The sequence below is a fragment of the Xiphophorus couchianus genome, chromosome 24 (genome assembly GCF_001444195.1).
Source record: "Xiphophorus couchianus chromosome 24, X_couchianus-1.0, whole genome shotgun sequence".
Classification (NCBI taxonomy): Eukaryota; Metazoa; Chordata; class Actinopteri; order Cyprinodontiformes; family Poeciliidae; genus Xiphophorus; species Xiphophorus couchianus.
Genome location: NC_040251.1, coordinates 8,092,170 through 8,108,488, shown reverse-complemented (window position 1 = coordinate 8,108,488; position 16,319 = coordinate 8,092,170). Strand labels below are relative to the sequence as shown.

Below are 16,319 nucleotides of genomic sequence, written 5' to 3'. Positions count from 1 at the left end.
GTTATGTATTTTTCACCTAACCAGTACAAAACTGCAAAAGAAAACTCGTAAAAAACAAAAAAAAAACAACGTGTTTGAGGGTCGGCCATCATCTCGTCCTTCCTGTTTAAGCATGCTAAGCAAGTAAGAGCGATTTGTGGCCGAGTGTTTAATTAGTCAAAACCAAAAGATCTCTCTGCGGCGGAGTGCTGCGCTTAATGGAGCGAGAATCAACGACTGAAACCGAACATGTTAGATTACCGCTGGCTGCTAAAAATAATTTCCTCTGCTGACGAGACGATGATGAAAATGGAGGCTAAATGATTCATTAGGAGATTCCAACTATTTAAAGGACCTTTGTGTAGGAGCAGGAGGGGATGATGATGATGATGATGACGACGACAGGGATATGAATACCACTGAGTCAGTGTTATTTAAAATCCAGCATCAGAAGTGATGGGATTGTTTGGTCTGGGTCCAGGAAGGACAGATGTAAGGACAGATGTATGGACAGACAGCTAGACGTTTGCTGCAGGTTTGTAAAGCTCAGAATTAAGATGGATGAACTGATAAAACTCCTGCAAAAGCAGAACAGCAGAGCTGACGATATTTGTGTAAATGCCTTTTCTGTATTCCAGTAAATCAGCCCTGCAGCAGAATCCTGAGCTCGATGGGCCTTTTGTTTGTTTGGTTTCTGCTGCTAAAGTGCCACAAAAACGACCCATTAAAAGAAAATGTCAAAAATTAGAGCGACCTCTTTGCTCTTGTGAAGTGAAGTGATCATTTCATCAGAGCCAACAAAAGGAATAATTATGGGACAAACAGAAGCCAGCAAATTACTGCAATCAATTATCTAGAAATCAATCTGCAAACATGAGAAACTGAGATCACCTGAACGTCAGAGATACATGGAGCAGGAACTGCTCTTTAATAACTTGATTAGTGAATGTTTATTTATATAGAGAGATCTCAGAGACACAAAGTGCTTCAGAAGAAAAGTAAAACGAAAGAAAATATATGCAACAATGTACAATTTAGAAATGCATAGTAAAAAAGCTCAGCAGAAACATGCAAAGCAGTCTGTCCGTATGAATCTCTGAAGGTCAAGATTCAAACTTTAAACTTTGACCTGATTGTGTATCCACTTTTCAAAGTGTGTTTTATGAGTTCCTCTGTTTCAGCGAGGCTTGCAGCAGAGTTTCAGACAACCTATTAATTTAGAACATTTTAGCAAAAAGAAGGTTCAATGTGCTTCAAAACATAATACAGCAACAAACTAAAAAACAAGCAATGCAGATTATATTTTGTCAAAATCATCAAATACACATCAAATATATTGATCAATGTTCCACTTAATCAAAGGCAGCTCTGAACATGTGGGTTTTAACCTTGATTTAACTCAATGTTTCGACTGTTTTGCAGTTTTCTGGATGCTTTTTCCAGATTTGTGGTGCATAGAAGCTGAATGCTGCCTCTCCATGTTTGGTTCTGACCCATATATCTGGAAGAACAGCAGCAGTTCAGCTAAACCAATCAGTGATTTATAAACCAACAGAAGTATTTTAAAGTCTGCTCTCTGATTTGGCTGATGGAGTTTATTCACAAACTCTGACGTTGCTCCTTTTTCTTCAGGAGTTTTAGACTGAAGAGGCCTGTATACAAACCTGAACCGCACTCTTAGGCTTTTTCTGTGAATAAAATTAATCAGTTTACTTCCATTTCCACACCAGCTAGTGCTGATCTATCCCATAAAATCTCAACAAAACGCAGCAGTGTTTGTGGTTCTGTTACGATGAAATGTGAAAACGTCGAACGTCTTCATGAATCCTCCTGGAAGCGGCTGTTCCTGGTGCTCCGCCTGCCCCTCTGGGACTCCTCAAACAGCTTGGCATCACACAGCATGTTGTCGCTTTCTCAGCCATCTGTCACATCCATGTCGCTTCATTTGGATCCCAGAGGATGCAGGAGCAACAGAAGAAAGTTCTGTTACTATTCACCCTGTTCCTGTTCCTTCTCAGACACGGTTAAAGCAGCTCTGACATGCCTGATGGTGCCGGGATGCTGCTGCGGCATGAAACATTCGCTGCCGTTCGCTCTAGGAGATTCTTTTCCCCCCACTTGCAGAGGTTTGTGTCAGTCATAATAGCTGGTGCTGTATGGAGGATTTCAGAATGAGCCAGCGGAAGGAGTGCGTCAAGCACGGCACTACATCCAGTCACATTCAGTTTAAGGAAATTTTTAAGAAATATAAATTATTCAAAGAGCAAAATCTTCAACTGTGGGAACAGCTGACTAATGCATTTTTGATTACAAAAGGCATATCTCTCCAATACATTCACCCTTATTAATGAGGCCAACTAGGATGAAGTGCAAATGTTCTCTGCTGCTCATAAACAGCATGAAGACTGAATGTTTGTCAGCAGCAGGAGGAACGGTCCAACGGATCTTTGCGTTTAATTTCGTAGGAATTGTGACACTGTGTTGCCTTTGTAGAAAAAGACGTGAATAAAATACGATGAATAACTATTAATTAAAAAAAAAATTATTTTATTGCAAGATGATTACATCAAAATTCAAAAACCACTGGAACTCACACACAGTACAGTTTTCAGGAAGTTTTTAATTTGTCTTATGAATCTTCAACAGATGGAGACACACATTGATTTTAAAGCAGATTTATGTTTATTTTCTATTAATTTAACTTAAATTGTAAATAACCAAAAATAAACTACTTAGAGCTACAGTATGTAACTTTTACAAAAATATGTTTTGTGCATATTTGTTAAAACTGTCTCTTTGTCATGAGGTGTAAAAAAAAGACAGAATATCTGTGAATATATTGAACTCCTTCTCCTCCCTGAGCTGCTGCTGCCGTCTGAAGAAATGCACCGCTCCCGACCAAAACTGCCAATCAGAGGCAGGAGGTGGGTCTTAGCGCTGACAATCATCCTCATGTAATTACTGCCATGGGGAAGATGGATGGAGCTTAATGCGGGGTGATCGTAGAGGAAAACCTGATGGACTGGAGTGGAGGTTTATCTTCCAACAACCAAATCTGAATGGAAAATATAATATTTTTGCAAACCTGAATGAGCAAAAAGTTCTAGCTCTTTCCCACCCAAGCCACACGTATTCTTCAAAGCTCACCTTCGTTCTCCTTTCTGCCTCTAAAAAAGATCAGATTCGCCACCATGTTCGTTATAAATATCTGAAAGAAACAGAGCAGTGTTGTCTCTCCAAAAACGTCCAGATTACCTGCAACTGTAGATTTATTCAATCATCACAAATATAGAAATCACATTGTTTCTGATGAATGTCTATACGTAGATCTCGTTACACCACAATAAAGCTTTTGTTCGAGCTAATTATTCAGAACAGGGCTAAACTGGTTTTTGCTTTCAGCAGCTGTAACTGCCTCACTCAGATTTAAGAAAGGATTGCGCTCTAGGCAGCATGTCCTCACCCGCCAACACAGAACATGTAAAATTTCTGACCTTTCCACCAAGTAGTGCTGTCAACACCATTGCCCAAGGTGGGACTTGTTACCCTGGTAACACAGACAGTATAGAAGACGCGTGTTTTATAAAGTACTAACTTCAAAATAATTCAAGCATTGAAATTTGAACACATCATGGATCAGCTGTCAGTGTTGTGCCAGACTGGGACATATTTTGCAGTGAAAGTGGACTATATTGTCTTAAAAGTGAACCTGTTTCTCAAACTGTATCTGCTCCAAAAGGAGTCTGACAGGTTCAGCGAACACAAGTTCACATAGAAACACAGCAGCTGAGCAGAAAGCACCAATGTAACAACAGCCTGATGTTTACGTAGATTTAAATTGACTAAAGCCTACTAGAATTCCAATTGCTTTAAATTTTAAGTAGCTAAAGTCAGCTGAAATAGACGACACACTGCAGATCTGACAAACTGTTTGCCATCCACCAGTTTGAGGACTTATTCATTCTTACATTCAGGTTTATACGACATCTTTCTAAAACAGGTATAAGGTTAAAAAACGTCAAAATAAAACCCTTTATTGCAGCAAAGGTGATGTTTGTGTCCACTAATTTTGCTTAATGTATATTCCAGAAGCAGGTTACTGATGTCTACCAATCTGAGTCATGCCTAATAATGCTTTATCTTAATAATTTGAATCATTATTGCATATATTAATGGTGTTATATTCAAATGTAACACCTTTGCTTTAATTAGCATCTGTTTAACAGCAAATACAATTTTTTTTAATCAGCTGTAAATACAATCTGTGTATAATTGATTAAAGTATACATAATATGCTGTACATTACAGACACATAGTGCATAAATATTATGTTTCCATCAACAGCTAGACGCTTAGCTTCCAGTTGTGTGGTAAAATTGGAAGGCCTCCAGGAAGTGTCTAATTCAGATGACCAGACACTTCCTGTTCCTGTCTGGTTTGATTAGTGACAAGCATTTGGTTACAGATCAGACTCAGAGAGTAAAAGTAATTCCAAGATGGCTGCAAGCCTTCTGCAGGTAAACAGAACAAGTGGACTGGACAGTCAAAATGACTGCTGTCACTTGAAATTAATATTTGAATCCTTATAATCAGTTTAACAATGCTAAACTGGTACAAAGCATATTTGGTAGTAATTGATTGCTGGGCTTTTGCACGACATATTTGGAATTAAATTCTCTGGTCATGCTTTTTGTCATTCTGACTGAAATGAGGCCTTTTTGTATGTAGCTAATGCAGCTAGCTTTTATACATACATACACACATCTGGACACACATAGTAGCAGGGAAATCATTTTTCAGTTTGCTTTTTGCAGTATCTGACAGCTTGCATCATGCAGTAGGAGTCTTGTTTGTCTCAGCGGGAAGCTGAGTTACTCATTGTTCACTCATTTTGCTGGAGGCCTGCTGACGCACAGACCTGTGTAATACTGCAGCAACAAGTGCTTGCAGCAGGGCTGGTGGGATTGCACTTGATGAATTAACTGTTTTAACTTGTGTTGAATTCTCGCCACCAAACCCTGAAGTGTGGAATGAGAGTTATGTTTGGTTCCTCAATTGCAGACTGGAATATTTAAGCTGGAGAAAAGCAAAGAGTTCCAGTTTTCTATCAAGCTTGGTTTCTATGATGGCAGTGAGGGAAGCGTGGTGCAGCTGCTGCATGTGTGTTCAGAAAGAGAAAGATAAAATCTGACTGCAAAGAAATCTACTGCTAGCTAAAAAATTAGTTGTGCTAACACTAATCAGAAATAATATCTCCGCTAACACTGAAGCACTACACCAATAAGATACCAACCTAACACTAAAACGCTATCAGCAGTTGAAATTGTTTCTTTACTTTAAAAACTACAACCCAAAATTTTGACATTCATATGCCAAAATATTAAGGGCCAAATTAAGAAATGATGGCCCTTAATTTCATTGACCATATTGTCATTGAGAAAATGGGGAGGAAATGGAAGTGGTGCGTAAACAGTCTTCATCCGCAAGACTTCATCACAAATGTCAAACTTTATCCAACTGGATAAAGTTGGATAAACTTTATCCAGTTGGATAAAGTTTCATTTACTACCAAGCACAAATTTAGTAGTAAATTTAACCAAATTTACTACCAAGTAAATTAGTGCTTGGTAGCACTAATTTACTTGGTAGTAAATTACTACCAAGTAAATTAGTGCTTTAGAATTTACTTGTTAAAAAAATAACTTAGGAAAAGCTAATTGTGCTAAACATGTTCAAAATTAGCAAAATCGCTAAAGTGCTTATTGTCAGGATCTGTGTTTTTCTGTGTATTTATTTCGAGTTTTCTGTGTCTGAGTCTCCGTGTTGTCTTGACTCCTTTTGATTGTTCCCAGGTGTGTCTCGTTTCCTGATTACCTCTTGTGTATTTAGTGTCTCTGTCGGGTCATTGTCGTATGTAGTCTGTCAGTGCTGTCCATTCGTGTACCAGTGCTACCAGTGTTGAGCCTTAGCCTTCCACTCAGCTGTGCTGCCTGGCTTTTTTGGACTCATCATTCCACTTCAACCTTGGGTTTGCTGCGTTTCCCTCACCACCTACCTCACCACTTCATGACACTTAAAGTATTAGGTCTGTGATTAGTGCGTCAGCAAAAGTTTGCTAATCACTTCATTTCCTTCATATAGACTTTTTGAGTTTATCGTTAGCTATTTCACTTGATTTTAAATGCAGGGTTGAAGGTTGCTTTTTTGTTTTGAAAGAAGTTTGAATGAATAAAATCTTTGAACTCTGTGATAGGATTCCAGGTTTGTTTTGTTTCCATAGAAATGAGTGATCAAGATAGTTTTTTTTTTTCTGACAAACAATAATTATGAAATTTCATTGCAATCTAAATTGAACACATTTGTTAGAAAAAAATAGAAAATACAGAATATTTTGAAGGGAAAGTATTTTTCAAAGTCAGCCTTGTATCAGAGTTAAATCATATGTTTTGATTCAAATATGTTTGTTGGCAGCCCAAAATTTGAATTGGTGATCCATTCTGTAATTCAACTGGAAAGTCTGCTGAGTTATTTTCAAAAAAACATAAAGTTTTGATGCTATTTTCGATGATTTTGAGATGTTTGGTTGTCGTCCTTATGTACTCGGTGGTATGGAGCTTTGAGGCTCCTGAGGAGAAAAAGGACGTGTTTTCCAGCACAGCCTGTCCTGCTTTCCTGACCTTCACAAATGCTGCTTACATAGCCGGGGTGACCGTGGAGCTGCCATGTCACTGCAAACCAGAGGAGGTAACCCAAACACACCCTATGTCACGTTTACTGGTCCAGCGAGAAGTTTACATTAAGTTACCAAGGATTTTATTCATAACAATAAATATAATTTTTATCTGGTGTTCAGTTTGTTAGGTCATACAACAGAGAAATATCTTTTTATTAAAAATATCTGTTTTCACCATCATATGTTAGCTTTGACTGCAGTTTGAGTTAAGACTGTATTAGAATCTATCCGATGTTCAAAATTATGTAATGACAACAAGTAGGCAATAAGTAATTTGCAGATTTTGTGGCGTCCTTTAATGGATGAACATGGTTGCTTGGTTACTAACTAAAAGGGTTTTTGTAATAATTCAATTTTCCATTTATTCTTTCTGGAAACAGAATAAAACCTTAATCAACTTGCATGGAAATGGTTTTGGAGGCTGAACCAATGTGAGAGTAAAAGGTTCAGGTTCAGTAGGTTTAGCAGAACCACTTCTTTTATCAAGAGGTATAGTCTCTCATTATTCTCCTCATTGTTTTTGTTTCAGGTCCAATCAGTTGTCTGGTTCTTCAGAAAACACTGGAGCAGCTTTGATGAAACCAGAGCCCTGACCGATAACCATGGCAACAAGCTGCTGGACACAAGTCAGGTCCCTCACAGCAGTGACCTGCGGAGTCGATTCTCCATCCGGATGTTTAGTTTGCTGATATTCAAAGCGGGACCCGAAGACTCCGGCCTCTACATCTGCGGCTCCGCGCATAAAGACTTCTTCTATGGTTACGACCTGGACATTCAGGAAGCTCCAACGCTCAGTTTCCCCCCCAGGTTAGGAGACAGGCTTAAAAACTTTGTTATGACATTGTAATAATCAATGACAACTCTCTGATTTAATGCCTTCAGGGTCTCTGCAGAAAGTAGAAAGACGAGACATAGAAGCAGTTTCGTTGTCTATTCCCACCCGATGTACAAAGTTTTCATTAGCTTCCGGTCCTGGTCAGTGTGCGACCGCTGTGGCGCTCCAGGTGAGCAGGTCCGTATCGGACTCTGCTACGTTCACTCCCGTTTCCTGCATGTGCGCTACAGACTGGCCAATCAGACGGTGGCGTCCTGTGGCTCAGAAGGAGTCCCCATGTCATTCAGCCGCATAAATCAGGGGCCGAAGGTAGAAATCAGAAGCTGCCAAGTTACATGCCCACCTGAACCTCCCCCACCCTCAAAGGTGACAGCTTTGATGGCGTTTCTTGGGTACAGGTAAGGATGTGATTCTGAAAATCAGAAATAGATTTAGGCTAACTAAGCTGCCTGAGGAATAATTCAAATAAACAAACAATGTTGGGTTTAGTTATTGGTACAGTATATAAAGAAAGTGGATGATATATTTTTGTGCAGCATTAAACATTGTAGTTTCACATTGAGACCTAAAAAAGTGAAAACAATCTATTTTTTGGCATTTGGAAGTTGGTAAATTCTGTTGGTGGATGGTGTTCCTCCACCTGCACAACCAAGCCTGAAGGACGATCCAGACTTTGATTTTTATCACAATATTCTATGGCATTTATTTCAATAACAATTAAAGTCATGATTAAACATCCCATTATAGGCTACTCTGATACGCCAGCGACTCAATTTTAATACTAAACAGTACACTATAGTATCTTTTAATCATATTTATATATGTTGATTTTAATTGAGGCCATTGCAGAACTAACAGAGGAAAACTATAAATGCAAATCCAACTGCATTGTTATTTTTGTTTTTTTCAAGCACCGTCAATTATAATCAATCTTCATCACAATAACTACAATTATTTTTCCCCATTATGACAATGAATGCATTGATATAAATTTTATATTTATATTCTGTTTCTGTCTCAAAGTTCTGCGTCTGTCCCGGTACCAGTACCCGTGTTCTACCTGAGCCACCCAGCAGACGGTGTTGTCACCCTGCGCTGCCCTGGAGCCCGTCCCAACATGGTGGTGGGCTGGGATCAAGGGTCTACACCAATCTACAGATCTGAGAATACATCGTCGGGGAACTTTTATCCAAGGATAACAATAGATACTGGCCATCATTTGGTATTCAATCCAGCAAAAAGCCAGGACTCAGGTACTCCTGTTAATACCCAGGTCTCTCCTGGTGCAACCTCAGCTAGTCATATAGAAAATCTTTTCATTTTATATTTAAAATGAAACCGATAGTCTGGTAGACAAATTTCGGTTCAGGAACAAAATTGGAACATTTGTTACATTTTCAGCTGCCAAGGTTCTCTTTCACACTGCACTGTGTCAAACAACCCAAACCCTTTGGGCTACCTGTTCCCCCCTCGCCTTTGGGGGGCGCCGCAGCAAGAAACACTGAAGAAAACAAGAGGAAACCCCCAAAAAAGACACTGATATGTAAAATCTAAAATGTAAACAATGGAGTAGCATCAGACTAGCAGTTGTAGGATTTCTCTTTTGTCTCTGATAAAATACCATCACCCATTTCTCCTGCTAGCGCTAGACTTGCTCATTGTTTGATTTATTTATCCGGAATGCCCTGCGCTATAGTCCACTTCCTGCTTTTGGAGCGGTCTCCGGTCCGCTTGATGTTCACATATTAATTTGAACCTGTCATGTTCTGTGTTGTCTGTGTATTTATTTAGAGTTTTCCTTGTCCTGTCCTCCCCTTGATTAGTTCCCAGGTGTTTCTTGTTCCCTGATTACCCTCCCGTGTATTTAATTCCACCTGTGTTCTTTGTTCCCCGTCGGGTCCTCGTCGTTGTCACCTTCTATGTTGCCGTCTATGTCGTTGTCTAGTCTATTCCTCGTCAGTGTGTCCATGTGCCTGCTGTTCGTTGTTTGGACTGTGCTTCGTCATTAAAATCATCATTATTCATCGTACCTGGGTCTCAAGCGTCTGCCTCACCACTCTCAACACACCGCCTCACGACAGAACCGCACCAGAGTTAATTTTAACCAAACCGAAATCAAGATTTGTACAAGAGTTTGGTTTTTGTTCCTGATCAGAGTTCGATTACACATAAAACCGAACTTTCTAAGCAAACAAACTAGCGTTTAATTAAAGTGAACTAAGCAGGACTGATGTGAATGCAACCTTAAAGAGCTGCAGAGTAGGTTAACTTTAAATCAGCTGAGTAGAGAGGTCTATTTATTTTGCTTTCTTATAGTTGGATGGTTGAGTCCAGTATGTGCATAGAGCATTTAAAGAGAACGAGGAACAGATTAAACTATATGTTATTTATAGCAGAAGAAAATAAGGAATAAAAAAAGGAAGAATTTCTCTTTGTGGTCATAACTAGTACACTGGTAATTTGACTTTTGATTTCAAAGTTGAAATCATTTTTAAATTCTAATCATTTTAATACTCAAAAAATATTAAGCATTTCTGCCACATATGAGTGTCATAATTTATAACTTTTCATTTAGACTTTTTGTAGATTGGGATTATATTATAAAGCATTCATTGTTGAACTGTTTTCCTCCTTCAGGAGTCTATTACTGCTGGCTTCAGGGCCGTCGGGCAGCTCACATCCGTCTGCTGGTCTATGTGCATCTGGGAAAAGACCTGACAGTTTGGGCCGATCCGAACTTCTCAGCATCCATGAAAACTTTGTTCACATATTATGCTGTGATGACGGCTGTGTTTTGTCTGATGCTGATTGGCAGAATTGGGTACGAGCTCATCAGAGACAGGTTTGAAACACATAATGATTAAACGTAGTCAATTCTGAACTTTCAAAATATTTTCAACAACCCACTTTTGTCAAACCAGAAACAAAATGGTTTAAAATGATCCACCAATCATTTAATGACTACAACTATCATGAGCTGCAGAATTAAAAGGGGTGTACTTTCAAACAAACTCATTCTGGGATGATGTATGTTTGTCTTTCTATTTCTTTAGTCAGCTAGGTGTGTGATAACAGACTCTTATTTTCTATTTAAGTCCGGTAGACTTGATCCAGTTCAGGACCAAAATTTCAACATTTGCTGCATTTTCAGCTGGTGCTGTTTGCTCTCACACTGTCAAATAAGCCAAACCCTTTGACAAAGCTGTTTACCCAGTCGCCTGTGGTGGCGCTGCACAAAGAACCAATGAAGGAAATGACACAAAAACCTCCAAAGAAGACATGAAAACAAATCCCTTCTTCACTAAATATAAACAAAAATGGAGTAGAGTCAGAGTTTAGTGGTTGTATGATTTCTCTTTAGTCTTTGGTAAAACCATGAGTCACTTCTCCCGCTGACACTAGACTTAGACCTCTTACCCAGAATGCCCTGTGTTTTAGTCCACTTCCTGCTTTGAAGCATTAATATATCCATCTACTGCAGCAGAGCTCACTTGAACTGAAATACAACCTAGCTTTGTATGCGGACCAGTGTTCGGTTTTTGATCTGCATCAGAGTTCCCAAAACGAACAAGAGTTCAATTAAATCAGACTAAATAAGGCTAACTTTAGTTGGTCTATAAAACTTAGGTCTCAGTTTAGTTGAGGTGAATGCCGGTTTGAATGCATAAGTGGATGCAAGCGAACTATAGAACAATATGGGCAAATACAATGTAAACATGGGAGTCTAGTGTGAGTCTAATGCTAGTGGGAGAAATGGCTCGTAACGTTTATAATAATCAAAAAACAAAAGAGCGATCCAACAACCGCTAAAATCTGATGCCACTCCATTTTTATTTACTGAGGTTTTCATGTTGTTTCCTTCAGTGGTTCTTGGTGCAGCGCCCCCGCAGGCGAGGAGGTGAACAGGTGACACAGTGCAGTGGGAAAGCAAACCGCAGCAGCTGAAAATGGAACAGATGTTGAAATTTTGGTCCTCAATTGTACCGAGTCTCCCGCACTATCAGGTGTGAATATACCGTTAATGTAATAAAGGAAGTAGTTTTTGGACTGCGTGTTGTACAAGACAGTCTGATTTTTTGTTGGACCTGCTGAACAAATGCATATTAAAGTGTATTTGGTTCTTTAACTCGTGAAATAGTAACATAAGCATTTTTAGACGGTATTCCAGGTTTCAACTATCTTTATAACTGGAGAATATATATATATATATATATATATATATTTACAGTACATGAAGACAAGAACATGAACATATACCGGTATATAAAAAGCCAATATTAAAAAAATCAGTTTCTAGCTCTTTCTAAAAAATGCTGGATGAATTGTTACACACAATGATTTGACACATGGGTTATTACTGCACCTTAAGGTTTTAAAGTCTCATTTAAAAATATCTTGTTGGCAGCCCTGGGAGAGCTGTAAGCTACAGATACAGTTACTGTCTGGACAGTAACTGTATCGAGGGTATGTGTAACAGTAACGAGGGTATGTGGGGGGCTCAGATCCTAATTAAGGAATTTCTTCACCCTGAGAGGAGGCTGGGTGAGCAGACCCACAGCTACAGCTGTGGTCTCCTCTTCTGTCCCTCTCATTACTCTGCTTATCTCTGTTTACTGCTCAGCCAGTGCTCAGTTATCAGCACTCTGTTATCACAAATGAGGTTTGTTGCTGGGATGTCACTGTACCCTGACAATCAATAAGAAGTCGATGTGTAATGTGGGTGTATAAGAGCCCCGGTTTAATTGATCAAAGGAAAGAAGCCAAACAATCTGAGCCTCAAGGGAAATATCTAAACTGAACCAACTAAATGAATAAATGTCTCTGCCATGGCTACTGATCCCAGCTGCAGAACTGAACACAAAATAAAATCCACTTTTTAGTTTTGGCTTCACATTCAAATCATAAATTTGCTATTCAAACATAAATTAAATATATTATGCATCCAGCAGTAGAAAGCATGTATAAATGTTTCATATGAAAAAAATGAAACCTTTCATTTTGCTTGACCCATTCTAATTCTGTGGCTCAAATCAAATGTCTTTTTTCTCTTCCTTCTGTATTTTGTCTCACAAAGTGCTCACAGCTTAAATGGGAATGGGTGTTTAATAAATGTATGAGCAAGCTGAGTACTGTGGACATGTCTGGATTATAAAAACAATATTTTTTAACATATTTTATTCATTTTCCATGTCAGTTTTCAGCACTCTGGAGATAAAAACATGGATTTAGTTGGAAAAACCATCCAACAATCATGACGTTTCTAAATGAATCAATCCAAACGTCTGCTCCTTAAATATTATCTTCACCTTGTCTGTTAAATTTCCTTACACCTAATCTCAGCAGACATTCTGTGTATTGACGTTCTGAGTCTTCTGTGAGACATTGTGTGTGTTCGTCTTACTTTTCTACAGCAATCATTTGGGGTGTAAATAAACAGATGTTTATGATTAAACCATAAAGCTGTGAGGTTCCCAAGGACACAAAGGAGTGGGAGAGTCACTCTGGTCTTCAGTCCAGTTAAACAACGCTGAGTGGTTCGCTTTAATAAGCAACACAGACAGCCAGAAACACATGGCATTTATCGCATCACATTCATGCCTCTACTGCTGATAACAATAGTTACCTCAAAGTGATCTTTGAAACATATTTCTTTATTTCTTTGTTGATGTTTATGTGGTATGCCAATTTTCAAAAGCTTTTATTAGCAAGTAAAATCACATTTATAAGGCCAATGTGATTGCTAATTGGTCTTCTTATCTCAGACAAGATTCATTAGAAAAAAGTCAGCCTCTTATCAGCAGAATATGAGTCTGTTCTTCAGGTTTTTCTCCATCAGAAGTGACTTTTTTAATAAAAAACATATAACGAAATCAATGTGGAAATGTGGGCATAAGTATATTTTTAGTTGCATTGGCCACTAAGGCGACCCCCAGTGGATGTGCTGCAAAACTGTTTTTTAAGAAAATAATTTAACACAATGGACAATTAGCAGTCATAATAGTAGTAGAAGAGTACAAACCTTTTAAATGGGGATGAAACGTTCAACATTTAATTTAATTTATTGATTTATGTGGCGTGGACCAGTGAACCCCAACCCCCAGTACCAGGCTGCGCAAGAAATAATTAAATATTTCTGTGTTATGTATTGAGTCTGGAGGATCTTTTATTTTGAAAATCCTTTAACCGGTTTCTGTCGGTTACGTCTTGCGCGGCAACATTGAGCCCACAAACAGCAGCATCACCCCCGCCCCCTCCCCAGTCCTCCCGACCACACTGCTCTTCCTGAATCCGTGGTTCGACTATGCGACGGACCCTCCTCTCCAGGACCCCTGAATAGATCTTGCCAGGGAGGCTTAAGAGTGTGACCCCTGTATAATTGGAGCACACCCTCCGGTCCCCCTTTTTGAACAGGGGGACCACAACCCCAGCCTGCCAATCCAGGGGAACTGCCCCCGATGTCCATGCAATATTGCAGAGTCTCGTCAGCCAACACAACCCTACAACATCCAGAGCCATAAGGAACTCCGGGCGGATCTCATCCACCCCCGGGGCCTTGCCACCGAGGAGCTTTTTAACCACCTCGGCGACCTCGTCCCCAGAGATCAGAGCCCAACCCAGAGTCCCCAGGCTCCGCTTCCTCAATGGAAGGCATGTTGGTGGGATTGAGGAGGTCTTCGAAGTACTCTGCCCACCGGCCCACAATGTCCCGGTACCAAATATTTTTAATATATTTTTAATTTGTTGCTTGAAAGAGTTCTGCTGTTTTTGTGATTTTATAGTTTGTCGCATATCAATAATGCGGATAACAATTTTTTTTGTTTCATGACTCAGATAGGTTTTTCAAATTAAAGGTTTCTCGCTTTCATAGAAGAAGAACAGGAGTGTATTTGTAGAGATTTGGGGGATTCCTCAGAGATCTACTTTGGGACTACAGCTATTCATTTTGCTTTTAGGCAGTTTTACATTGTGATTTGATTCAAAGGACCAGAACAGGGTCCATTTCTACAAAAAGTCCATCTGAAAATTATTCACAGTGCTTTTTCAACATTTTATGTTACAATTTTATTCCAAGTTCTATTAAATGAATGTCTTTCTTCAGAATGACAGTGAAAAAATTTGGGGGCGGGGGGTTGTTGTACATTGAAATCCAAACTAAACTGCCTCACTAAGACTACAGAAAAACATCTACAGTGATGCAACAGCGTAAAGATGTAAGCAGAAGTGAAACACGACGTATTTGGAATGTGGCGCATTTTTCCAGCATCATCAGTGCTGGTGAAGAGGGTTTGAGCTTATCAATGTTGCACTTCAGGCAAAATTGATGTGAATTTGTCCGATAAGAAGCAGCACTCACAAACACGACTTCCGCAAAGGTCAGTGAACACGCCATGGGTTGTAGCGGCAGAAAGAGCAGGAAGTGCAGCCAGAGAGGTCAGGAGTGAAATGTTTTCTCAACAACTTATCTGAGCTCAGTCTGCATCCACAGGGAGCAGATTCATGTCAGAAACAAAGTGATAACAATGATCACTTACACACAATGTGTTGTATATTCTCACTGTATGGACTGTTTAATATGTTATCATTTTATAAGAAGAACTTCAGTAATTTTTTATATATTTAATATGTGATATTTCAACGCAAAACAAAATTAATTGGAACTTTTGTAAAACTTGTAAGATTTTTATTTTCAATCTTTATCTTGAAATGGGCTATTGAAGGCCACTGAAGTCTGAAAAAACAAAATATTGAAAAAGCCTAATAACTTCAGCTGGTGTTTGTATTAAAGAAAATCTCATGCTGTGACTCTTTCAGGGCTATTACTGACAGTGAAAACAACCTTTGTCTAAATCCATACTCCATACACACACTGGCACACAAAACACAACACATAATCACCAGGAAACAGAAATGTCATCTTGAAAAAGGTCAGCAGGCATTCTCCTTCACCACAGCTCTCACTGAGGAGACAAAATGATCTGCTCTCTCTTCCAGTCCTAATAATCTGTAGAACTATTCAGCAAATCTTTACATTTTAACAGCTTCAAGATGTTCAACACATATCCACTTATTTCCCTCAGTGGAGAGCAGGACATGTTTAAGCTTTGATTGCTCAGATTTCAGGTTTTATACCAAAAGACTCTAAAATCACACATTTGTAATTTGGTTTCTACACATTAAAAAGTGACTGAAGTTGACGAAGTTAACAAACTTGACATCAAACACGTGACAAGTTTGCCACACACTGATTGGAGTGGGAGTCTTGAGTTGACAAACTGCAATTCAGAGAAAAAAAGTTGAGATGTGGAGGCTGATAGAAATTTTTTTTTGAATTTTTCTTCCCATGCAAACCACAATCATTGTAATTGACATGAGGAGAATTAATAATATCTAGATGGTTATGCTCATTGTACATGAACCTGGTTTGGTTCTGTTGTCTCTTTGCTTCCAGTGATTTTGTATGAAAGGGTTGATTATTTGCGCTGATGAAAACGTTTGTTGCTGCATGTGGAACCGGGCTGTGGCTCTTACACCAGGCTGTATTGAAGGGATCTACAGTGATTGTGTTGCTGTAATGGGTTCAGCTTGGTTCTCCGTTATTGTTCTCAAACAGAGGCAGGGTTGTGTTTCATGCACTGCCTCTTTCTGTTTCTCTGTACACCAGCTGGCACAAAACAGTGGAGGCTTCTTTTCACAAAATCAAATCAAAACTCTTTATGTTTAAATTAACGATAACTTCAATCCAGTATTTGTAATAATTAACCATTTTACAAT

General features: G+C 39.0%; 1 protein-coding gene across 2 annotated transcripts; it reads left to right on the top strand.

Annotated features, from left to right (window-relative positions):
- The first annotated feature begins 6,392 nt into the window (after positions 1–6,392).
- LOC114140318 (Ig-like V-type domain-containing protein FAM187A) lies at positions 6,393–11,579 on the top strand. 2 transcript variants are annotated; one of them, XM_028010091.1, is made up of 6 exons: positions 6,400–6,723; positions 7,242–7,519; positions 7,595–7,945; positions 8,571–8,800; positions 10,185–10,389; positions 11,412–11,576. In XM_028010091.1, the coding sequence occupies exons 1-6, from the start codon at positions 6,532–6,534 to the stop codon at positions 11,455–11,457; spliced, it is 1,302 nt and encodes a 433-aa protein (XP_027865892.1). In that variant the 5' UTR covers positions 6,400–6,531; the 3' UTR covers positions 11,458–11,576. The 2 variants fall into 2 exon arrangements, with proteins under 2 accessions (XP_027865893.1, XP_027865892.1); XM_028010092.1 differs by lacking the exon at positions 7,595–7,945 and having other exon boundaries at positions 6,393–6,723; positions 11,412–11,579.
- Positions 11,580–16,319: the final 4,740 nt, after the last annotated feature.